Raw genomic sequence first — 24,731 nt, forward strand, 5'->3', positions numbered from 1 at the left:
TTAAGATGTATTTATGTGAAAGGCACAGCACAGAGAAAGAAATAGAGGGAAACCTGCATCGGCTGGTTCACTCCCCAAACAGAGGCAACAGCCAGGGCCAGGCCAGGCTGCAGCCGGAGCCAGGAGTCCCCCGCGTGGGTGCAGGGGCCCGAGCACTCGGCCCATCCTCCACTGCTTTCCCAGGCACAGGAGCAGGGGGCTGGATCGGAAGTGGTACAGCCGGGACTCCCAGGGGCTCTCGGATACAGGGTGCAGGAGGGACAAGCGGTGGCTTGACCGCTGTGCCACAGTGCCAGCCCCCGACTCTGAGCTGTGTGGACCTGGGCGAGTCACCAGGCCTCAGTGCCCAGATCTGGGAAGTGGGCCCAGGAGCTCCACTCACGGGGCGTGGACAGGCAGGCGTTGTCACCTGGGTGCGCACGAGGCTGCCAGCAGCAGTGCTCCCAACCCTCACAGCCGCTGGCAGCGGGAGAGGTCGCACTCCGCGGGCCCCCAAGGAACTCTGTCCATCTGGCAGTGGAGCCGCCCCTGCGGGGGACGGACCAGGGCCAACCCGGGCCTGAGAGACAAGGAGCTGGGACAGGCTGCTCACTCAGCAGGACACGTCCCTAAGTGCCGACTCCACGCCGCTGGGGGGATCTGTGTGTTTGCTGAAAACCCACCCTGCTCCGGGGGTGGGGCCTGGGAGCACCTGCCCCGAGCTCCTCCCGGCATGCAGTGTGATTTTTATGGGGGGGGGGGCAAGGGGCTCTGCGTCCCCTCACCTGCCTCCTTCCCAGCGAGCCTTGGCTGTGGGTTTAACTGGGCTGTGAAACCACTCAAGGGGAAAATGAGAATCTACCCAGTGTTTCACGGGAGGCAGTGCTGGGCCTCCGAGCAGACCCTCCGCAGCCGCCAGCACAGCCTCTGGAGACCCTCGGCCCAGACGCCCAGGCCCCTGCCCCCTCCCAGTCTCCGGGGCTGCGGCACAGCCTGGCAGGCGCCCGGGACCCCTCGAGGGGCAAGTAAGAGCCGGTGGCGGCGGTGGCGCTGGACTGGCCGCCCCTTCCCCAGGCCCCTGGCCAACATCGCCTGCCTTTGCAGGTTAGATGGGGGAGGGGGCAGTTTCGAGCTGACCTGGCCTCTGCCTGACAATCAATGGGACCGAGAGTAGGGGGCAGCTCGCCCTGCCCGCCCACGGCTGAGCGCTCTCCTTTGACATCTGTGTCGCCTCCCGCCCTGCCTGGCCGCTCCAGCTCCTAGTCCTTTCTTCTGGCGACCCCGCCACATCCCCACGTCCCGTCCGACTGCCCCGCTGGGCTGCGAGCTGCAGGAGGCCCCCACTCGCTGGCCGCCACCTTGCCTGGCACCGCGGTGGCTCTCCTGACACGCTGAGCCCGTTTTTCAGAAGACAGGGTGACGAGGGGCCCGGAGGAGGGCGGGGGGGGGGGGCCGCGCTGGGGCGCATGCACGGCGCATGCGCCCTGGCTGCCCTGGGCCCTGAGCACGCGGAGGGGCCCGGGCTCCTCCCCGCCTGGTGCTTTGACACCGCGTGTGTTGGGCGGGGGAGAGAACTCTGCTGGCCCTCAGCTGGCTTCTGCACAACCCAAGCCTGCGACTTCAGCTTCCAGAACCCGGAGCCTGGCGCCTGCAGACTCGGGGAGCTGCCCAGAGCACGCCAGAACCTCAGCTCCGAAAGGCCTGGGGCTCACCGGGCCAAGGGGCGCTGCCGGAGCCCCCTGGGAGCACACGCAGGGGCCAGGGTGTGCTGGACCCCAAGTCCCTGAGCTCTGGCCCCAGCCCCGTCACTTGGGAGCTGCACGGCCCTGGGCACAGCATCCGTGCTTCTCGGAGCCCCGGTCCCTGCTTCGCGGCGCAGTGGTGATGACGGAACTCCCTTCACGGGCCAGGCTCGGGTCAGGGTCAGGTGCACGAAATCGTCGTCTCCAAGAACCGGGCCCTCCCGCACTCCAGAGAGGAGAGGACACGGCCTGCCCGGGGGCTTCACCAGTGGGGAGGGGAAACTGAGGCTGAGCGGCCTCGAGCCCCAAATGCTGCCCTCACCAGAGTCCACGCCCTGCTCGCTTTCCAGGGGCCCCTCCTGCGGGACCCCCAGCCCTGGAGCCACGTCCCCAGCGCGCCCCTCGGCACCGGGGCGTTTCCCTGCGTGGCTCCTCTGTGCTAACACTGGGTGACTTCCTGTCTCCCGGTGACAAGGCTGCTGGCTCTTCCATGTCCTCGGTTGTTGTTGTCCCACGGCTGACAACAGTCTGTGTGGCTGGGGAGGGTGCCCGGGGGACGCCTGCGCCCCGGCTGCTGCCTGCGCCCGGCACGTAGGCCTTGAAGGGTAACATAGGCCCGGGGTGAGCACAGGGCTGTGTCCACGGCTTCCTGTCCCCTTGTGTGCGCACACACCCCATCAGGGTCCCAGGCACACCCCAGCCGCTGCATCCCCCGTCTGCCTGGAGCAGCCTGTGGGCTCTGGAGCGGGGGGCCCTGCCACCCTCTTCCTCATGGACCCTCAAGGCCTGGTGAGCAATGCGCCCGTGTCTGCTGAGTGGACAAGTGCACTGGTGCCGTCCCGGCCTCCGGCTGGCGGTCCAGGGCTGGGGCTGGCAGGAGGGGGTCCTGGCAGGAACCCCATGCTGTTCTCTTTCAAGCTGCATGACTGGGGAGGTCCCAGGCAGAGGTCTGAGCCTCAGTTTCCCCAGCTGTAAAACGGGAGCGACATTGTAGCAGCCACAGGGCTGTGGTGAGGATTTGGTTAAGTGATGAGTGTCTCCACTCTCTACTCCGGCTGTCGGCCGTCCTGGGCAGAACCTCAGGCAGAAGGACCCAGCCTCCCCCAGAGTCTGCCTGCCGAGGGGACACGAGGGGTGGCAGGGTGCACATCGCCGTGGGGACAGCTCTTGCCCTGGCGCTGGGGGACTGTGGCACCAAGATGGCACCACCTCGGACAGGCAAAGGCTCTGTCACAGCCCAGGTGCTCCTCCCGGCAGGTGGGGAGAGGGGCCGGCTCTCGTTTGCCAAAGGCTTTGCCGCTGGGGGGCTGCAGGGGGGCTGCCAGGTCCCAGAGCCTCCAGCAGGCAGGAAGACGGCGGGCAGAGGCCCACCCGGCGGCAGCAGGGTGCAGAGACAGCGCCACCTGCGTCCAGCCCTGGCTCGGCCCTGGCTCTGCGCTGAGGGTGGGAACCGCGGGGCCCAGCCCAGGGCTCCCGAGGGTGGAGTGAGTTCCTCCAGGCCGGCAGTCACTTCTCAGGGTGGTGGGTGACAAGGGGCCCCCAGGCCCGTGACCCCCTCGCCTGGAGGACCAGCTGTGGCCCAAACCCATCTCTCCCAGGCCCCACATCCAGGAGAGAAGTGAAGCCCGCTCTCGGCCAGGACTGGGGGACCTGCAGAGCTCCCGTGAGCCCCTTGCAGCTGGGCGCCCCGAAAGGCCACGCCCCTCTCAGACGGGGCCAGCAGCTGCGTCGTCCCCCTGGGGAGGCTCAAGTGTCCCGGCCCCCTCTCACAGCGCTGGGGTGGAGCACCCGCCGCCCCTGAGGGCCCCCGCTCCCCGGCCGTGTGGCAGCCCCTGCTGGCGCAGCTCTGCCCTGGGCTTTCTCAGTCCGCTCCCCAGGGCGCCCACACCTGCCCCGCCGTGAGCCGCCCCTCCCTCCCCAGACTGAGTGGGGGGTGAAAGCCTCGCTCGTCTGTCAATCCGGATCCCTCTCCCTGAGTCACCAGGCCTGATAGTCATGAGTGGGTAGTCCGAGACCTCGGCTGGCCAACGTGGCCCCCTGTCTGGGGAGGAGGCTGCTCCCAGGACTGGGGCCCTGGCGTGCTGGGGGCCGCCCCTGGCCAACAGTGGTCCTTCCCCTGCAGGGCGACTGACAGGGGCTGGGGGCTGGGGCTGGGAGGGGGCGGCAGCCGCAGACCCAGCCGCACCCTTGCACGGGGTCTTCCTCCCACTGGAGCCTCCTCTTCTCTCTCCCTCCAGTGGGAACACTGCTCCCTGGAGAAGCCCTCTCACGCCCTCCCCTCTGGGTAGGTGGCACCGTCCCCGCACACACACCACGCAGGCACTGCTGTCTGGGTATTGGTGGGGGAGCCCCGCGGGGGCCTGGACCCGGGCCCTGGCTCCATGGGGCAGTGTTCAGGCTCCACGGGGCAGTGGGTCAGGCGTCTCCCACGACCCAGGCAAGCAGCTGTGGTGTGACACGCACATCCTGGGCCCTGTGACCCCCGGGAGGGGGCGGTCTTGTCCGGTTTTCAGCAGAGAGATGCGAGAGTCCGGAAGCAGAACCCAGGCTGGGCGGAGCTTCTGGTCTGTGCCTCCCAGCAGGGATCTCACTTCGAGGGGCCCAGGACATCCCCCCGGAAGCCGACACTCAGGCAAAGTGCGAGAGGAGGAAATACTCAGTGCAACTCGGCTCAGAAGACACCGGTGCCCCCTCCGTGGCCCCGTCCAGCAGGTGGAGGGCGAGGGGACAGGGAGGGGCACCCTCTTCCAAGCAGACCAACACCGGACCCAGCAGAAGCCAGGCTGCAGGCAGAGTGAGCGCTGCTTCCCGATGCCAGGTTACAGTCGGGGTCTGCGCAGGGGCGAGGCCCGGGGGCACCGCCGGCCGTGGCATCAGCTCCATGGCGACGTGCACCCTGGGCAAGCTTGGCCAGTCGGGGAGGAGGCAAGTTCAAAACTGCGCTTTCTAAATGCCAAGCTTGTCCAGGGAGAAAGGAGACCAGGGAACCGGAAGGAGCCGGCGCGGCTGTCAAACCCGGGGCAGCTTTCCAGCGGCGATGGGCGGAGGGCGCAGGGCACCCCGGAGCGGGCGGGGGAGCTGGCCTGAGCGGCGGACTGCGGCTGCCCGGCCATGCGGCATCTGCCAGCGACCCCTGGGCGCTTCCGCGGCCCACCTGGCTGTGACAACCAAACAGGACAGATCTGAGCGTGCGGGGACAATTCCTGCCACCGTCAGCCGACATCCGCACACCCCGGGGCTGGGCACAGGAGCTCACTCTGGGCCCCTTGGCGGTGTGGAGGCTCCTGTTTCCTCAGGAGAGAGCCCCGGGGGAGGCTCCGCCCCACACCTCCCCGCACACCTCCTCCTGGGCCGGGCCAGGTCTCTGTATGCAATGCTCCACCTAGGCGTAGGCACAAAGTGGCTGCCTCGCGCATGCGCACAACACGCAGTCCCTGCTCCCGGAGCGTCCGGGTTGGGCAGCAGAGCCCACTCACTCCACAGCGAGGGCGGGGCGCGTGGCGACCCCTGCGGAGGCCCAGAGGGACCCTGAGCCCTGGGCCAGTGGCATCTTGAGCCTCAGCCCCGTGCCCATGTGTTATGCGGCTATAAACAGGGCCTGGAAATCAGTTCTAAACAAGATCTCACCGGACTCCCAGCCACTGAGTAACGGTTCTTTATCAACGGCGGGCAGAGAGGGGCAATAAACTCTCGACTCCTCCCACCAACCAGGCCCATAACCGGGCAGGACACGCCGGACTTCTAAGCCTCGGCTCCCCCATCTGCCGAATGGGAACAGCCGGCCCGCGTGTTCCGGGTGCGGCGGGGACCTGGGTGCAGCGCTTGACAGGATGCCGGCATGGAGGCAGAGGCAGCCGGGGCTTCCCAGACGCTGCTGTCTCGTTCACAACCTACAGGGGCACCCGGGCAAGGACAGTGACAGCCCCAGTCTGCTGGGGACGCGGCTGAGACGTCTCGGGGCTTTGTGCACTGCAGGTGCGCGCGACGTGGCGGGGATCTGACCGCCTGTGATCTCTCAGACAACGGCAGAAGGAGGGCTCCTGCCAGTTCCCAGGGAAGACAGAAATCTGCACAACAAAATGTTTGCTGGCCCGAGCCCAAGGATGGGGCACGGCGGCCCCAGGGTCGTTTGCATGAAAGCTGCAATTAAGAGGAAGTGGGGTCTATTAAGGAGACTGGAGGGGAACGCGCCCCGGCTTCTGGCGAGGCTATAATTAGACTGCAGGCCCCCTTGTTTTTTGCTGCCAATCCAGAAGGCCCTGGCCTGGGGCTTGTGCTAGAACGTGGCGGTGGCCTCCGGATGGCGGTGGCGCGGACGCTGCCTTCCTGGCAGAGGGGGTGCGGGCCAGCAGCCGAGGCGACGCCGGCAGTGCCCAAACCCTCAGCACAGCCCCGGCTCACTCAAACCCCAGAGTCTGTGAGCAAACCAAGGCACAGAGAGGCCAAGAAGCTCGCCCAGGGCCACACAGCCGCTATGTGGCAGGGCTGGGATCCGAGCCCTGGTGGTCTGGCTCCAGCACGTGCCAGCCGTTTTGTAACGTCAGAAGGCAGCGCGCGAGGCGCACGCACAGGCGTTCTGGGGGTCACCGGCCCTCTCTGGCTCCGGCTTCCCTGTGGGCACAGAGCGGGGTCGACTCTGGGCTGTCCGGGCCGGCAGCTCTCTTGCTAAGGCTTGGCTCTGCCACAAACAGCAGCCATAGACTAATCAGTGGGTACAGCAGGTCTCAATAAAACTTTATTTACAAAAACAGGCAGCAGCTGGATGTGGCCCAGGCACTGGAGTCGGCCAACCCCGACCCATCACTCACGCCCTTTCCCACGGCTTCTGCTGTGTTGCGTTCGTGGTCTTAAGCTTTCTTCAGAGTAACTCGCCACACCCCTACGGAGCCTGGAGAAGCCGACTACAGCTGGCTACAGATTTGTGGTACCCCTGAGGTCGACGCTCTGCCTGGGAGTTTTAGTGCTGAGGGAAGGGAGAGCTGGGAACCCTGGCACTCCGGCTTTGGACAAAGCAGCGGAGGCGGAGTTAGAACCATCTAGAAGAGCCTTCCAGTGGAGGATGGCCCAAGTGCTTGGGCCCTGCACCCCATGGGAGACCAGAAGCACCTGGCTCCTGCCTTCAGATCAGCGCGGTGCGCCAGCCGCAGTGCGCCAGCCGTGGTGGCCATTGGAGGGTGAACCAACGGCAAAAGGAAGACCTTTCTCTCTGTCTCTCTCTCTCACTGTCCACTCTGTCAAAAAAAAAAAATAAAAAAGAGCCTTCAAAATGAACATGATCTGAGCTTGCTGGGGTGTCCTGACTGCCAACAAAGGGCTGTGCGTTCTCCACGCTGCCTCTCATAGCCCCTAAAAGGGGCGATTTCCCATCATGCCTTCCGCTCAGCCCCACTCCTGCCCCAGACACCTCTGCAGACGGCCACCTGTCACCTCCAGCCCCGGAGGTCTGGGTTAAGGGGCTGCTTGGACCCCAGCACCTCTGCTTCGGGCCCAGGTTCCTGCTAACGTGTTCTGGAAGGCAGAAGATGATGGCTCAAGCGCTTGGGCTGCTGCCACCCATGAGGGAGATGGCCTGGCCCTGCCCTGGCTGCGGGCGGCACAGCTCCCCCTGAGGTTGGCCGGGTTCCGGATTTGCTAACACTCGCTTCCCCCTTCCCCCTGGCTGTGCACACCCCGTGGCCAGACCTTAAGCACATCCACTTGGCCGCCCTGGACACCTCCCTGCTCCAAGGCACTGCCGCCTCTCCTGGCTACTGCGTCAGCTTCGGCCCCTCTCCCCACCCCCTGCGGCACGTCTGGGCCTGCACATGGCCCCCTGCCCGCTCCTCCTGGCAGACGGGGCCGGTGCCAGTCCTCCGTGCCGGGTTATCTTGGGAACGCCTCCAGCTGAGGCTCTGCTGTTCCATATCCCATAATCCCACCTCCTACAGCTGCTCGGGGGAGAAAGCCGGAGCTGGGTTCCGCGAGCACCTACTACAGGCTGGGTGCACAAAGCAGGCGTGGGCCCGGCCCTTGTGGAGCGCAGGATCAGAGCAAGGGCGCCTGAGACCACAGCACGGACAAGCACCTAGGGCAGCCGGGGGGGGGGGGGTACGGAGGCGCGCGGGCACGCGGGAGCCTCGTCCGGGCTGGGCAAGGCTGGGCCACCCGCAGGAAGGCGCCCGCAGTGGGCAGATGCGTCCTGCTGCTGGGAGAATGATGCCGCTTTATCAGCGGGGCCGAGCGGGAAGGCTTTGGTCACGGAAGGCACGCGTGTGCGTGTGCGTGTGCGTGTGCATGCGCGTGCACTGTCTCTGCCAGGTGCAGCAAAGGGTTAAAGTCATTTTCATTAAAATTTAAATTTCAGCAGGCGCTCCCGCTCCCGCTCCCTTCCCGGTCCTTTGAACGTTTGACTGGCAACCATTTCGCATTTCACTCTGAGCAGAACAAATTGAATTAGACGTCGAAAAGCAAGCCCGGCCCGGCTAATCCCCTCCCAGACGCCTGCCGCCCGAGGCAGGGAGGCCACGCCCGGCGCGTGGGTCCCGTCCTGTGTCCACCCAGCCAGGGCTGCCCGGGGAGGCCTGTGTGGGGGACCCGGGTCTCTGTCCTTGAGTCGGGGTGCCGGTGTCTGAGGAATGCAGGAGGGTGGGGTCTCCGTGGACCTGCTGAGTGGCAGGGTGGCCTCCACATGGACGCAGGCTCACTCCAGCCCTGGCCGGGGTGCCAGGCAGCTGCACGACGCCAGGGTGCGCTTCCAGGCCGGAAGTGAACCGGCCTGCACTCACAGCCCGGGCCCGGCCCCTGCTTTGCACACACCTGAGGGCTGGCCACACAGCACTGCCCCCGGCCCCGAGTCACAGACAATTCTGCCACCAGGCCGCGGAGGCACGATGCGGGGGATGCACCAGGAACATGAGGGCAGTGGCTCGTGGTCTCAACACCTCGGGCTGACCTCTGTCCCTGGGCGCGGAGGGGGTGGGTGACAGGCAACTGCCAGCTCCTTGGGCGTTTGCTGGGGGAGCGCCGCACGGTGGTGTCTGATGATGACAATGACAGTGCTGTTGCCGTAGCGGTCCGCCGGGCAGCAGTCCCGTCTGTGCTGTTTATTGAGAAAAGCCGGGGGAGGGGGGGCGGGGGGGCAGGAGCCTGTGCACCCATTTCAAAGACATGGACGATGAGGCTCGGAGACGCTGAGAGCCTTAACACTCTGACTGAGGCCGCGCCACCCCGTGGTCACACGTCCTGGCCCCTCTGGAGGTCCTGTCTCCCCGCAGGGCTCCCTCACGGGCCCTGGGGGTGTGGCTGCCTCACCTCCACCCCCAGGTCCAGCCTCCAGGCCTTGGGGCCCTTCCCCCACCTTGATCACACAGGAGCCCGCCTCTGGCCCCACACCAGCCTCTCACCCGACAGCTTGTGCCTGGGACCACTGATGTCGTCCAGAAAAGCCCCTGGGCCCCACTCCTGCTGGCCGGGCTCCAAGGCGCCGAGGGCCCCGCGCACGTTCATACGCGTGCTGCAGGTACCACCCCTGACTGGTCAGAGCCAGGCTGTGCACACTCCAGGCTGTCGTCAGCACCAAGTGCCGTGAGCGGGGGACAGGACTAGGGGACGAGGGCCAGGGAGCCAGCACTGGGTGTGGGGAGGAGCCGAGGGGACCGCTGCAGACACACTGGATGCAGGCTGTCTCCTGTCTCTCCCAGGGAGGAAGTGGAATCCAAACTAAGATCTCAGTGGACAAACACAGGAGCCAACCAGGAGAGATGTGGGGAGGGGACCTGGGGAGTGGGAAGAGCAGGAGCAGAGGCCCTGGGGTGGGAGGCCAGGGTGCAGTGAGGCGGCAGCAGGCGGGGGGCCGGGAGGGCCCTGGCACTGGCGAGGAGAGGGGCACAGGAAGGCCCTGGAGGGCTCTGGACGAAGTCTGTGGGTCAGGCCGGCCCACGGAGAACGTGTGCCCCTGGGGCGGGAGGGGCAGGGTGGGAGCGAGGGTGGAGCACCCCATGGACGAGGCCCGAAGCTGCTGCTCGCTCTGGTTTACTGGTCTACCTCCTGCAGCCCCACTTCCAGGCAGGGTGAGCCCAAGACAGGGGCAGAGGTCAGGCTGGACGTGCTGCCTGGCTCCTCACTGCCGAGGCTGACTTTGCCCAGCTCTGGCGCTTCCTGGCCTCCTCGCTGTCTCACTGCACACGGAAGCCGCAGAGCAGGACGGGCGACCTGGGGTCGGATGAGCGGGCGTCAGCTCCACGCTGCGTGACCTTGGACGGTGCCGCCAGCTCTCTGGTCCTGGGACGCTGTCTCCCCCAGTCCATGTTAAACACGAGGAGCTCGAGGCCGTGGAGGTGAGGCCCCTCGCTCGTGCTCCCGGGGCTGGGGCGGGTGGAGGAAGGTGGGGAGCGAGGCACCCGGGACTGTGGCTTGTGTGCATTCCCCGGGTGAGCCTCACCCGGCTGCCCACACCGGGGCTGCGCCTGGGGCCTAGGGCACTCTGGAAACCGAGTGAAGGTTAGAACTGGTGTCCCCAGGACAACGCCCGGCCAAGCTGTGGGCAAAGTCCGAGGCTCCCCGAGAGCTCCCAGCTGAGCAGGAGAAGGAAGTCAGAGCGGCACCTTCTCCGGGTCCTGGTGTGGACCGTTTAATGCAGGGCCGTCTACAGTTTACGGGAAGAACATCGGAGACCACACGGCCGGGGTCCTGGGTTCAGGTCAAGGGCACACAGGTCGTGACTCCGACTGCTTCTCGTCCACCGCTTGCCATCCGGCCGGGGCCCGTCCAGGTCCTGCCCGGGATGAGGTGGGCGCTCCCGGCCTGGGTCGAGCCCTCGATGCTCTTCACGGGGCCCCCACCTGTGCTGGGACTGGCGTCTGGGCGTGGAGGCCTCCTCGGGCGAGTGTGGAGGGCGGCGCGGGACAGCGGCCGACAGCAGCCACGCCCTGCACATCCCTGGACAGACGCGGGAGGGGCCGGCTCAGCAGCCCTGGGGGACAGAGAGGAGGGGAGTTTGGGGCCGTCCTCGTGCTCGGCGCAGTGCCCAGTGCCGCTCCTGGGCTGCCGTGCCGATTTCGCACTCAAACCTGCAGAGGCGGGGCCAGGCAGCGGGGAGGCGGCTGGGCCCAGTGAGGCCTGGGAACCAGGCCAGGGCCCCCAGCCTGAGCCTGGCCAGCCGCACCCCTGGGTGCCGTGCTGCTCCCAGGAGGGAAGCTGTGGGTGCAAGGGCCCTGGGCTCCCTGTGTGGCTGTGCCCGACCTCCCCCTCAGCACAGGGGTCCCTGTGCAGCTCTCAGGGCGGCCGGGAAGGCGCAGCGTCCAGGGAATTCCTCACCGGCCACCTGCACCCTGCTCCTCCCTCCTGCACCCACCTGGGGCAGGTGCCGGAGCCCACGGTCCCCTCCGAGCTGTGGGCGGGGCCTCCTGCCCACCCTCCCGGCTGCCGTCCGGTCCCCAGGCCCCGGGGCCACCTACCCTGGCGCTGCAGCTCACAGTGGAAGGGCTGGCTCCTCGCCGTCGCTGCCGCTGTCTCCCAGCTGCGCCAGGATCTCATCCAACACCACAGACCGCTTCTTCTGCGGGGGCTCTGCGGGAGCCCAGGTGGCGGGGGAGGGGCGGAGGGACAGGCGGAGGCGGGGTTAGGGGGAGGGGCGGAGAGACAGGCGGAGGCGGGGTTAGGGGGAGGGGCGGAGAGACAGGCGGAGGCGGGGTTAGGGGGAGGGGCGGAGGGACAGGCGGAGGCGGGGTTAGGCTCCACCTCCGTCTGGAGCCCCGCCTCCCGGCCCCGCAGCCCCCTCCCTGTTCCCAGCAGCTGGGGCTGGGGGCCAAGCCGATGCCGACCCTGCCCCCTTGAAGGCTGCAGACTCTAAGCAGCTGGCACAGGCGCACAGTAGGTGCGCAACGTGGGGCGAACACAGGCAGGGCTCGGGGCATCCACGAGTCACGGAGGGCGTGACGGCTACGAGAGGCTTTGGGGAGGAGGGGCTATTTGGCTTGGGCTTTGCAGAAAGCAGAGGAGTTCCCTGTGAGAGGGCAAAGGGGCCTCAGAGATCAGCACAGAGTAAACCACAGGAGAGGGGGGTCACGGCGGGCTCCAGCGTCTACACCCTCCAGCCCCAACACTGCTGTGTGCTCCAGCGTCTACACCTTCCGGACCCAAACACTGCTGTGTGCTCCAGCGTCTACACCCTCCAGCATCTACACCCTCCGGACCCAAACACTCCAGCATCTATACCCTCCAGCGTCTACACCCTCCCAGCCCCAAACACTGCTGTGTGCTCCAGCGTCTACACCCTCCCAGCCCCAAACACTGCTGTGTGCTCCAGCGTCTACACCCTCCCAGCCCCAAACACTGCTGTGTGCTCCAGCGTCTACACCCTCCAGCATCTACACCCTCCGGACCCAAACACTCCAGCATCTATACCCTCCAGCGTCTACACCCTCCCAGCCCCAACACTGCTGTGTGCTCCAGTGTCTACACCCTCCAGCGTCTACACCCTCCGGACCCAACATTGCCACACGCTCCAGCATCTACACCCTCCCAGCCCCAAACACTGCCGTGTGCTCCAGCGTCTATACCTGCCCACCGGAGGCGGGGGGAGCCACGCCCATCGCCGTCCGTCACGAAGGGGACGGGGGTGGGGGCGCAGGCGCGTGCTTCCCTGCCCTCCTTGCTCCCCGCCCCTTGTACAGGGCACTGTGGCTTCTGAGAACTGAACCTGTGGCAGGCGACAGGCCAAGGGCGCGGGGCCGCAGAGCTGCCCGGTCTCTGGCCGGGAGCTGGACCTTGCTGCTCAAAGACTCCTGAGCCAGTTCTGCCTGCCTCTCTTTGCCTGGACTCCGGCCTCAAGGACTCCTCCCTCGGCACCACGTCCACCCTCGAGTCGCCTGGCGATCATTTTAAGGGCCAGGTGTGGCAAGGTCCACCCCCAAGGACACTCAGGCCCTGAACACCTGGACAGCAGACAGAATGAAAAGAGCAGGAGCCAGTTCTGGCCGGCCCAGGGGACCCTGGCTGAGGAACCGGCCCCCAGAGCCCCGTCTCCCTGCCCTGCGGCCGGCAGGCTGCCTGGTTCCCTGGGAGGGATGGTGTCAGGGACAGCAGGGGCGGGCGCGCTGGCTGTGGTGTGCAGGCGCTGGGACAGAGCCGGGGACCACGGCTCGCACGCCTTGGGCTCGTCTGGCACTGACTGCGTTTGGGTCAAGTTCCGCTCCTGTGTGCAGCCTCTCTAGAGCCTGATTTGGGGGGCAGGTTTGGGCCCCGTTGACGAATCCAGATGGGACCCCTGCATCCTGAACCAGAGGTCTGGGTCCGAGTCCTGGCGCTGCTGGTTCCAGCTTCCTGCTAACGCCCTCTGAGCACAGCAGGCTCGGGCTCGGGCACGTGGGTCCCTGCGGCCCACCGGGAGGCCCAAGGAGACCGAGGCTTGTGGTTTCAGCCCGTCCTAGTCCTGGCTGCTGTGGGCATTTAGGGAGTGAGCCAGCGGATCGAAGATCTCTCTGTATTTTAGCTAACTAAATAAACGCTGCTTTTCAGGTGAGCACAGGGCCTGGGAGGGGATTCTGCTCTCCCTGGCCGTGTCAGGATCAGGGGCGGAACTCCCTGCAGCCGGACTTCCAGTGCCACAGGCTGGCCGAGAGTGCTGGACATCTGACTGCTGGGCCAGCCCGAGGGGACACCTCCCAGGGCACGTGGAGCTGGGACCTCAGATCCTGACGGCCAAGGCCATGGCGTTGGCAGCCACCCTGATGTCCCCACGGCCCCTGCCGCACAGAGACAAGAGGGTGACCCGCAAACGGCAGAGGCCGAGGTCTGAGGGCAGGAGCGTGCATGCGGACACGGCAGCTCTGGCCGGCCTGTGCCTCTCTGGGGCTCCCGCTGCACGGTCCCTGGGGCGGTCCCTGTCGAGGGCGCCGGGCTCCCCACCTTCATTACCATCACCACTGTGATTGCCATTAGGGTGGTAAGCGCCACCAGGGCTGTGTCCCAGGCAGACAGGTGCAGGACAGGGCCGTCAGGCCAAGGAAGTGACTTGGTCCTCAGGGCCATAGGATGTGCGACGCCTGCCTCCTGTTTGCAGGCTGGACAATGGAGGCCCCGGGCCACCCCCGCTGGTCCTCTGTGGGGCAAGGGACACGGAGGCACCAGAGTGGCTGCCGACTCCACGGCGCTGGGCCTCTGCTTCCTGTCTCTGGAGTGGGGACAAAGGCCCCATCTCAAGGCGCGGTGCAGAGGTCAAGTTCACAGACGGGTGCTCAGCAGGCACTGCCGCCCCTGGGGGCCGGGCCTGCCTGGCTCACCTCCACTGCCAGGGTTCAGGGGGGCCCCCGAGGCCGCCCGGGGAAGGGCACCCAGCAGCCTGCGTGCACGTGGTGCGCCCCGCCCGCAGGCACAGCTGCCGCAATCCCACTTGCCTGACATCAAAAGCCTCAGCGGGTTTTCACCAAACAAACAGAAAGCAGAACCCGGGAAAGGTGTAAAATAAATAAACGGAACAAGCTGTGCACTTCCTTTCAGCATTACAGCTGCACCCAAAGATAAACACCGAGGGAACGTCACTAAACATCAATACCCGAGACATGCACTCGACAAAAGCCCGGCCGGCCCCCAACAGCCCCCAGCCCTGCCCCCTCCCCCCTGCCTCCAACCACCATTTCTGCATTTCTGGAGTTCCCACCTAATGATTTTATTTTTCAATTAATTCCTTGACAGAATGCCAGCCTGCGTCTCTCCCTTCCCTGGCTGGCGTGGAAGGCACGGGCAGGCAGAGAGCAAGGCGCGGGGGTAGGGGCACAGGGGAGGCTTCACGGGAGGGGGCAGGCCGAGGACGAGTGAGCGCGGCTGATGGGGGAAGTGACACTGCTGCAGCCGGGAGCCCGGGGCTGGGTTCTGAGCGTGGGCACCTCGGGGAAGGTGCCCCGTCCACCTGGGCTCAGTTTCCGCAGGGGCCGGACGGCAAAGAAAGGACTGGCGCCCGCAGCTGAGGGCACTAAGCGGACCGAGAGGCCGTGCCAGGCATGGGCACCTGGCAGGCACCCAGTGCGGGCCACCCTCCCCGCTACTCGCCGACTCGCCTCCTGAGAGCACGGGGCTGCTCGCTGCCCTCTTCCTTTTAATTTTTAAAAGGTTTACGTTCCCTTTACCCATGAGATCTTCAATCCTCTGGTTCACTCTCTCCATGCCTGCGCAGCCGGGGCTCCACCCACCTTCCCTGGGGGAGGTAGGGACCTGGCCGCCTGCTGCCTCCACAGAAAGCAAGAATCGGAGGGAGCCAGGCCTTGAATGCAGGCCTGCTGACCAGGGACACAGGTGTCGCTGGCGGAGCCCTCACCGTCACCGCTGCGCCGTGCGCCCATGGCGGACACAGGCGGCAGCTACAGGCAGGCCCCAGTCCGAGTGCCAGGAGCTGACACCCAGCACAACCTCCCCCAGTGCGGCGGGTGTCGGGGAGGTGCTGCCCTGAGGCTCTCGGAGGGCCCGGTGGACGGGGCCCAGCTGCCCACAGCGGGGTCTGCCCAGTACGACCCCTGACTGGGCGCCCCCTCCTCCCACGCTTTCTGAGAGCACTATCAGGCAATTTCTCAGACATCACTTCCTGGGGACCCCAAACTAAGACTCCACAGTTAGGAGGAGACCGCTGGGGTGAATTGAGGTCTCACCCCGTGTGGGCCCCTGAAGAGCACCCAGATTGAGTGAAAGATTTAACCCGGAGACAAAACCCAGGCCCTGACAGTCACACGCGGGTGCTGTGACAGGAACCCCTGCAGACCTGGCCACCCTGGGCCCTGGCTGTGTCCTGGCTGCCCTGCAGATGGGGGCCTTGCTTCTAGAATATTTCCTGCTGCTTCCTGGGGGACCCCCAGTTTGCTGCCCCCCGAGACAAGGCACAGGCAAGGCCTTGCAACCTGTAAGGTGCAGGCCCACGGGAGGGGGCAGGTGTGGGGCAGTGCAGAGGGCCAGGGGAGGAGGGTGTTGGTGGAGCGTGGGATTCCAGCTGGAAGAAGCCTCCCTCGATCTTCAGACTCCATGGCCCCCTGTCCTGGCTCTTTGGGATGCCCCAGCAACCCCGCCCTGGGATGCATCGGGCCCGGGCACTGTGGGGGGGGGGTGTCTGAATGCTGGCTCTGGCCTCTGCCTGGGTCTCTCCTTGCCCTCCCTGGCTGCAGAACTCGGCCCCCGCAGGGGCAGCGCCCTCGGAGGCCCTGATGGGAGGGGCCCCCGGGGCTGCAGGGAGCAGACGCACACTCCATGAAGGACGCCCAGTGGCTTCCCCAGGACAGGGCGCTGGCTCGGGGTGGGTCTCCGAGGATGAGAGGACAGCTGGGAGTCCGCGCTCAGAGGGGGAGGACCCGACAGCGAGGGCGCAGGGCAGGCGGAGGTTGTGCAGCAGCCACGAGTCAGTATCAGCAGTTTCCCCACAGGCCAGCTGCCCACAGAGTCGGCTAGAAGGCCACTATGCCGAGGTTCTGGTGCAAATGGCCTGGGGTGGGCGGTGCGGACCAGGACTGCTGCTGTGACTCCCCGAGCGGCAGGCAGGAGACGGGTGTGGCTCATGCGTGCTGGGTGTCTGCGGTGTGCAGTGGCTCCACGCTGTGCACAACCCCACGCACAGGGCTTGCTGGAGGCACTTGGGCCAGGATTAGCCTGGATAAGCCTGAGGCAGGATTGGCGATGTAGGCTAAGGCCAGAGCTTAGGGCTCGGGGCTTGGTCCCGAACATTTCTGAGTAGTTACAGACGCAGGGACACCACGCAGGCTGGGGTGACTGACCACGGTCCAGGTGGAGTGACTGACCACAGAGGGAAGACAGAGAAAGCACCAGGTTGGGGGGATGGAGGGACGGGGGCTGGTGCTTTGGACTCAGCCGCCTGCTACCGTGGCCTGGGAAGGCGGTGGACGATGGCCCAAGTGCTTAGGCCCTGCTATGCATGTGAGTGACCCAGACGTGACGCTCCTGGCTCTTGCCTCCTGGCTTTGGCCTGGCCCAGCCCTCGCCACTGTGGCCATTTGGAAAGTAAACCAGATAGAAGCTACACCTCTCTCTCTGTCTCCTCTTTCACATAAATCAATCAATCTTTTGTGGGAAGGCGTCCCCCACCGCCCAGCCCTGGGCCTGTGGGCACGGGGGAGGGGCTGCTTTATAAGGGTTTGCTCGACATCAGCTCCCTCTCCCTTGCTCTTGACACAGGCTCTGGGTCGGAAGCCGAGGCTCAGGGGGGAGCCGGTGACCTCTCGCGGGGCCCAGGCATCGGCCTGGGACCTGCACGCGCAGAGGCCTGATAGGGCCAGGAGGGGCTGTGACGGTGACTGCTGGCAGGGTGGGGGACCGCGGCAAGGGGGCAGTGCGCATGCCACATGCAGCTGCACCGTGGGCCTGGCTGCCCTTTCCAGAGAGCCAGAGACTGGACGTTCGGGTCAAATCTCCCAGTAGCAACACCGGCGAGTGACCCGCACCCATTCTGTTGCGTCTCATGGGTGCAATAAGGCCCGTGGCAGCCCCCGGCCGAGGGGCCCCCGCGAGGGCTCTGATGCACGTGCCTCTGTCGGCACTCGCCACGCAGCGGTAACTAAAACTCACGTGCTCTCCTTGGGTTTCTTTCAGCTGGGCCAACCTGGCCACCCCCTGCCAGCGGCCACGGCCTGGAGGGAGGGCCACCCTCTCCTGCCCCGATTTCCAGCACTCGGGTCTCCAGGCCCCCACACCCTCGCCCAGTCCCGGCCAGGGCCCTGCCCCTCCCAAGCCGCTGTGAAATTCCCCTTCTGTCAGTTTAATTCTGTGATCGATGAGGAAGAGCAGGAGAAATGGCCCGGCACAGCTGGCTCGCCCGTTAGCCCTAGCGGGGATCCTTGGCCTCGCTGGCGACGGCTGAGTGAAATGTTTGCAGAACGCAGAGAACACAAGTCAATAACAATTTAGCTGGATTGGGAGCAAGTCCCTTCCCCGCACGGACAGCCGCTCCCCGGGGACGGGGAAGAGAGAGTGCAGGAGATTGCCCAGGCGCTAGGAAATATTTCCAAAACACCACCCAGCGAGGCTCGGGCCCTGGGGCGTGGGAGGGAGGGCAGAGGAGGAAGGGGGCGACCGGGAGACACCTGCTCCAGGCTGCCCCCCACAGCCTCCCGCGCCCCTGCAAGGAGCCCCGCGGGGCTCGCCCGCCACGACCAGACATTTGCACCCCACCTAGCAGCCGCCTCAACTGCAACCAATCTGGCTTCTAGGTTGTCCATCCCTTCATTCTGCCGCCACCAGCAGGGAGGGCCGGGGCTGGGGTGGGTATGAGAGGGGTTCGGGCACAGGGCAGTCTCAACCTTCCCGGGTACCATCTGCCAACAAGAAGACAAAATACGCCACACCATCCCTTTCCACCCGTGTGCCCCGTGCCCACCCACGCTCTCGGCTTTCCCCATTGGGTCCTCTGCCCACCTGCAGGGGTCTTGGAGCCCTCCAGAGGAGGGCTGGCCACGGCCAAGTCTCAGGGAGCGAGCAGAGGGAGGAATGAGTGCAGGGAGCTGCGAGGAGCCTTGGCAAGGGGATATTTTGAATAATAAATCCCGCGAGTTGACACCCCGGACTGAACTTGGCCGCCCACGGCTTTTCTAGCCCGTGGTGGTTTTCTCACGGCCGAGAGCACGGAGGCCTATTTGCAGGGGCTGGCGCGGGGGGCACGGGCTCTCCTGGTCCCCAGTTTGGAAAATGTGCTGTCCCGGGGATGATTCAGTTACGGAAGGGGGTGGGGGCGCGAACTGTTGCCGGCATTAAATATCATCTGTATGCTGATGACTTCCAAATTTATATCTCAGCCCAGACTTCGCCCCTGAGCTCCAAGCCCATACATCTATCCGCCTGACACCTCACACGGAGTGCTAGCAGGCATCTAAGACCCTGCATGGGCAGAACAGCCCCGCCCACCCACCTGCTTCTCCCAGCTTCCAGGCCTCACACCTGGCCTCACCGTGCCCAGTAGGCGTCGGCCTCGCAACCCCAGCCCCCCAGGAGCAAGCTGGGCCGGATCGAGCTTTTACAAAAATGCCTCTCTCTGTCCCCCTGGGCCCAGCCCAGGCCATCGCTTTGCTTGCCTGGACCACTACCATGGGACCCCTACCCCCAGTCCTCACCTTCCTAAAACGCAAAAAGGCATTTTATTTGAAAGAATGCGAGAGAGAAATAGGTAGAGATAGAGATATAGAAATAGAGAGAGAGAGAGAGAGACAGAGGCACTAGGGAGAAAGACAAACGTATCTCCCATCCTCTGGTTCACTCCCCAACTGCCCACAACAGCCGTGGCTGGGTCGGGCTGAAGCCAGGAGCCAGGAGCTCCATCTGGGACCCAAACACTCCAGCCATCACCTGCTGCCTCCCAGGGTGTGCATTAGCAGGGAGCTTGAACTGGAAGCTCAACTGGGACTTGAACCGAGGCACTCCCACTTAACCACTGCCCCAAACGCCTGACTCCCCCCCGCCACCCCTTCTTGTCTTCTATAATGCAACCCCACAGAGCGTCTAGGACAAGTTCTCTCGGGTCTTGGCGTTCCCCTCCTTAAATCTCCCACAGGCTTCCAAGGCCTCTTGGACAAAAGCCAGACCAGACAGGCCCCAACGTAGACGTAGACGGCACTGCTAACCTCTCCACGCTGGAGCCACTCTCCAGTCACAATGGCTCGCTCTGACCATGCTTCTGCCCCTTTGCACCTGTGGTTCTAGTACCCGGTATGTCCCCTACCCCCCACCTTTGGCTGGACGGTCCCTTGGAAGCACCCAGAAATGTCTATACCTCAAAGACTTTTTCCAGCCACCACACTGGGACTCTCAGCCTCCCCACGAAGAACACAGTCCGTCACCTTGCTCATGCCCGCTGCTCTCACCAGAGCCCTGCTATGCTGCCTGTGCAGTTACGAGGTCTCTCTCAGGGCCCCCCGCGTCCTCCCTCTCCTCAGGCCGAGTGGAGGAGGCAGGTGAGCGAGCAGCGGAACTGGGAGGCACGGCCGCTGGGCCTCCTGGTTGGGGAGGGGGGTGGAGGGGACGCCCAGTGTTCTCTGAGGAGAGGCACGGGAGGCGTGAACCACCTGTGTCTCGTGGAAGAACTGCCATGGGCAGAGCGGGCGTCTGGATGCCTGTGTCCCACACTGGCCCCAGCTTCCTGCCAGGCACGCCCTGCGAGGCGGCAGTGACGGCTCGATTAAGTAGGGGGTCCCCGCCAGCCACGTGGGAGATCTGGATCGAGTTCCTGGTGCCTGGTGTTGGTGCAGCCCAATCCGAGCCATCACAGGCAATTAGGGAGTGAATCAGAGGCGAGGGACTCCATCTTTCTTTGTGTGTCTCTCAAATAAATAAAGCATTAAAAAGCCGTCGGGCAGGGGCCGGGCCTGCAAGCAGGTTGTGGCCAGGTTCAGCGTCCATCCTTGTGGGGCAACACAGTAGCCACAGGCAGCGCGTGAAAAGGGGGCGCGGCTGTGCACCCACAAAACTATGAACAGACTGTGGGTTATCGCTCGCAGCCTCCCCCCACCTGGACTGGGGTGCAGATTCCACTGTGCAGTTCTGGGCTTGGGAGCTGCTGGGGAGCCAGGGCATGGAGATTCAGGTCACCCGTCCTGCAGGGCCCAGAGCTGTGTGCACCTCTCTGGGCTCAGTCTGCACCGCAGCGAAGTGGGAATAGAACGCCCCTCGCCAGGTACCTGCACCGGCTGGGCCGTGCTCTCTGCACACAGCGGGACCTCAGCAAAGCTCCGCCTCCCTCTCCCCTCCTTCCAGCTGCCTTGATGTTGACTAAGGAGTCACACGGTCGCTTGTTTCGGGGCATGGGGCTGGGAACGCCTGTGTGGGCAGTGTCGGCCGCACCTGGCCACTGAGCCCCAGTTCCCTCACCCCTGGGGCGACTGCCGGGAGGATCTTGATGTGCGACAAGCAGCCAGCAGGCCCGGCGGCCGGGCCTGCCCCTCCCGTTGCTGGCCCGGGGGTCCTCGCCTCTGTGCTGGGTGCAGGGCCCAGGCAGGCGGGCCTTGTCCCCAGAGGGCGGAGCCTCACAGGGAGAAGGGATGGGAGTGGCGGTGCTCAGGGTGACGGGGCATCGGGAGGGAAGTCACACTGCTGACACCGGCTGCGACCTGAACGCAGGGGTGGCTGGAGCGGGCTGGACTGAGGGCTCCTTCTCCGCCCACTGGGAGGCTGGGAGGGCAGCCGGGGACAGCCACCATCTGGGCCCAGAGACAGCTTCTGCTGGGCGGCGCTGCGCCCGTGGCCCTCCCAGCACAGCCAGGCTGGCTCAGGCGGGAGGGGAAGGCGCCGTGGCCAGCCACTTGCCATGCCGGTCATGTCTGCGCTCCCAGCTCTGGAGGTGAAAGGTACAGACGCTAACCACAGCCCATCAGTCCTCCCCAGCTGGAATAAGACAACACGGGGAAGCAGAGCCATGCTCCCGGCCAAATAAAAGCCTGTTTGCCGGGGCCTCCCTGGCTGTGAGCGCTTAAAACAGAGGGTTCTGTGGGAGGATTTCTTCCGTGCCATTATATTCTCTCGGCTGCGCGCGCAGGCACCGCGGCTGCCGAGGCCTGAAAGCTTCTCAATGCTGCGACCCTGCTGGTCTGTAACGCGCGGGAAGAAAAGGGCGCAGCAGTGGCGGCCGGGCCTGCGTCCCCCTCCCCGCTCGCTCTCTTCACACTGCCGCACGCAAGGCGCAGGAGGACAGCACTTCACCTGCCAGGGTTGCGCGCTGCAGAGGGGGGCCCGGAGAAATCGGATCCTCGGCTGGGGCGGGGGCGAGGGCGGGGGCAGGAGGAGGAAGGGACAGGGAGAAGGGGGAGGGGGCTGCGGCTGGGACCCGTCTGTCTCGCCATTCTCTCTGCCCGACACCTCTGTCCGGCGTCTGCCTGCTCAGGGCGACTTCAGCCTGGCTCTCCAAGAGCTGCCCTTGGCTGTGCAGTTTGCCGGGTGTCCTGCACGCATGCACGTGGGAGGGAACACGCTAAGTCCCATCGTCACACGGGGTAGCGGCCAAAAGGAAGGCGGGCAGCCCTCCCAGGGAGCGCCCGGACGGGTTACGGAAGATTCTCCTCCCGATGAGGAGCCAGCGTGAGCGCACTACAGTGAGGGCGCCCCCGCTCCTCACCATGGCCGCTGCACACGCATAAAGCTCCTACTGGGTGCCAGGCTCCTGAGACAGAGACCAGATGCAAGCGCCCTGTCCTGAGACCCGAGCGCCGCATGGGCACTGGGCTCACTCCTCCTCCTGTTTCTGTGTCTAACACACACGCGCACGCGCACATCCATGTGCTCTGTGCTGTCCAGGCACAGAGCCACTGGACTCCGTCTTCTTACCCTCCTGCCCACGGAGCGGCGCCCCAGCCTGGCTGCCTGGGACACAAGCAGGCGGCCAGTGCTCTTGGTGGCCCGGAAAGGGAAAAATAACGTCCGGGGAGGGGTGGGTGGTGGCGATGCCGATAAATGATTGCGTCTGCTGAACGCTCGCTCGCGCGCTACGTGTGGGCAGTGGTGCGCCAGCTCCTGGACAGGCCTCCTCTCCTGAGCTGCACAAGCCCTCCAGGGAGGTGGCGCCCTCGTCCCCTTGCACAGACGGCAGAGCTGAGGCTGCACGCTGGGCTACAAGGGCAGGGGACGCGGCAGAGCAGGGGCCGGGCGCACCCTCTGCGTCTGTCTCCGGGTGTGTTCCACAGGGTAACGACGGGGTTGGCTTCCTGGGATTCTGCGGGATCCCTCCCTGCCCAAGTCCACAGAGAGCAGACAGTGCGGGGCCCCAGTCTGGGTCCACGCAGGGAGCCGGTAACACAAACCACACGGTCGCCCAGTGTGCACTGTAGACGGGCTCTCAGCTCTGGGGGAGGCGAGGCTGGCCCGGCAGCTGGGAACCTGCAGCCCCCATTTCTTTCTCCAAGTCCCTCCCAGGCGATGGCTGCGCCTGGAAGCCGAGCCCCAGGGGTTGGGGCAAAGCAGGGCCACTCCCGCTGGCCGCACCGCACAGGCTGGCTTCAGCGGCTGCCAAAGCCTCACTCCCTCTGCCCTGCCTGCGGCCAAGCGGCCGGCCTTTCACTCTGCGGCCCAGTCCTCGGGGGCCCTTTGTCGTGCCTCGCTGCTCGCTGGGCTCCACCTGAGAGCTGAGTGCCTTCCTGGCAGAGTTCAGGGCTGAGGCCTGCGCCACGGAGGGAAGTGGGCACGGCTCCCACCTGTCCTCGGAGCCTGCCAGGGCCCTGGGCGCTTGGAACAATGTGGATTACAACATAAATGGGCTGGGCACTTTTCACCACAGGGGAAGGGCACGGAGGGGAGGGGGCCAGCCAGCAGGGCAGGGGGCCGGCAGCTCTATTCTGAGCGCTGCCTGCTTCCGGCAGAGATCAGACACGGGAGCCGGCGAGGAGGGGCCTGCACCTCTCTCCAGACCCCTGCTCTGTGCGGGGTCCTACACACACATCAGTCCAACCAGAGGGAGGGACTGACGCCCACCGTCCACGTCCAAGGCGGCCCCAGCTCTCCCTGCCCGTGCAACCTTGGGCGAGTCGCCTCGGCCTGTGTGCCTCAGCCCCCGCCCCAGTACACGGGGAGGCGAATGGCGCCTTCCTGAACTCTGGAGGTCCCCAGGGAGTGGAGGCTGCTTTAGCGCACGGACAGCAGCTGCAGAGGTGGTGCGCTAGCGAGCACTCTGCCGGGACACAGCCAGGCAGCAGAACCCAGGCCCAGGGCGCACCCAAGTCACTGCTTCCCCCTTCCTGGGTGCTACGACCTTGGAAAAGCTGAGGCGGCGGCTCTGAGTGCAGGGCTTCACGGCCCAGGCCGGCCACGTTATCCCACGGCCTTGAGGTCAGGGTCCAGTGCTGTACATATTTGGGGGCGGGGAACTAACTTCAAACTCGGGCCCCCAGGCTCGTGGGCCACTCCCTGCCGGCCCAGGCAGGTGGGACTGGTGTAGAGGTTGGCTACCCCGCTGTGCCTGCCACTGACCCTGCCCGAGGAGCTGCCACACCACACATCACATCGCGCCCCTCAGGTGCCCCTACCCCAAGGAAACACGGTCCCAGTCCCCGGGCACACGACCCCGAGACCTGAGTCACCACATCGGCGGGACAAGGCCTGCCTCTCTGAGGTCTGGCTTCTGTCCTGCAGACTGGCACCTGCACGGGGCCTCTGGCTGACGACGTCAGGGCCCTGGGGGAGGCCAGGAAACAGCCGCCGCTTGCTCCCCCAGCCCCCTCCCTGCTTGGGGACATTCTGCTTTCCTGGCTGTGTCCCGCCACCTGGGCTCCTCCCTCTCTGGGCTCCAGGGACGTCACCTCCTCCCTCTGTCCCTTCAGCCCCTGGGGTGGCACGGCCCTCGCTGTCGCCTTAGCGCCCCATCTACTTCTCGCCCCCGTCCACACCTCTGCCAGCAGCCCTAGCCTTAGGGGCTCTTTCCACGAACCCCTTGGGGATTTGGCTGCCTGCAGGGACCTTGCCGCCGGGGAAGGGACTCTCCTGTGCTCACCTCTGACCCCTGCTCCTCACTTCTCCCATCTGCAAAAGGAGGGCTATGTACCACGCCCACCGCAGGGTCTTCCATGAAGACGTGTCGGGATTTGCTCTTCATTCATTCCCGCCACTCCTGGAAGGGACCCGGGGCTCCCGGTGTGGATGAAGCACTCAGGCCAGGGTTATGGAAGCCTCGGGGTCTTTCACTTCGCACGGGTGCTTGCTGATGTAACACAGTACGTGGAGAGGACGGGGTGGGAGGCTCCTGGGTCTGGAACACAGATCTGTGCTTGGTCACTCCAGCTGCACGGAGGACGCAGCGCTGCCTATGGCCACTAGGGTTGTTGTGGGGACACCTGAGGACAGCCCTGGGCACACGGTGGGCATTCAATACAACACCAGCTGCAGCGCCTGGCTGGTCTCGGTTCTCTCATCTGTACAAAGAGCCTAATCTCTCACCTGTCCTCACGGGGCTGCTGGGGAGTTAGGGGGAGACATAAGCGGATCCTCCACTGTCTTCACCCCCACTGCCAGCGCACCTGCGCCTGTCCGGGCGATGCCTGCAGTGCCCTGGCTGTGACGACAGCGGCCCCATCG

The 24,731-nt window shown here is 65.6% G+C and overlaps 1 protein-coding gene across 1 annotated transcript in view; it reads right to left on the reverse strand.

The window, feature by feature from the left end:
• Positions 1-6,429: 6,429 nt before the first annotated feature.
• The window catches only part of RBM19 (RNA binding motif protein 19), a 110,660-nt gene continuing 92,358 nt past the window's right edge, over positions 6,430-24,731 (reverse strand). Inside the window, exons 24-25 of the mRNA XM_070066254.1 lie at positions 11,156-11,267; positions 6,430-10,671 (exon numbers count right to left, since the gene is read on the reverse strand). Coding sequence (XP_069922355.1) covers positions 11,170-11,267 — 98 coding nt within the window. The 3' untranslated portion in view covers positions 6,430-10,671; positions 11,156-11,169. The remainder of the gene's footprint in view (positions 10,672-11,155; positions 11,268-24,731) is intronic.

This window comes from Oryctolagus cuniculus, chromosome 21 (genome assembly GCF_964237555.1).
Source record: "Oryctolagus cuniculus chromosome 21, mOryCun1.1, whole genome shotgun sequence".
NCBI classification, from domain to species: Eukaryota; Metazoa; Chordata; class Mammalia; order Lagomorpha; family Leporidae; genus Oryctolagus; species Oryctolagus cuniculus.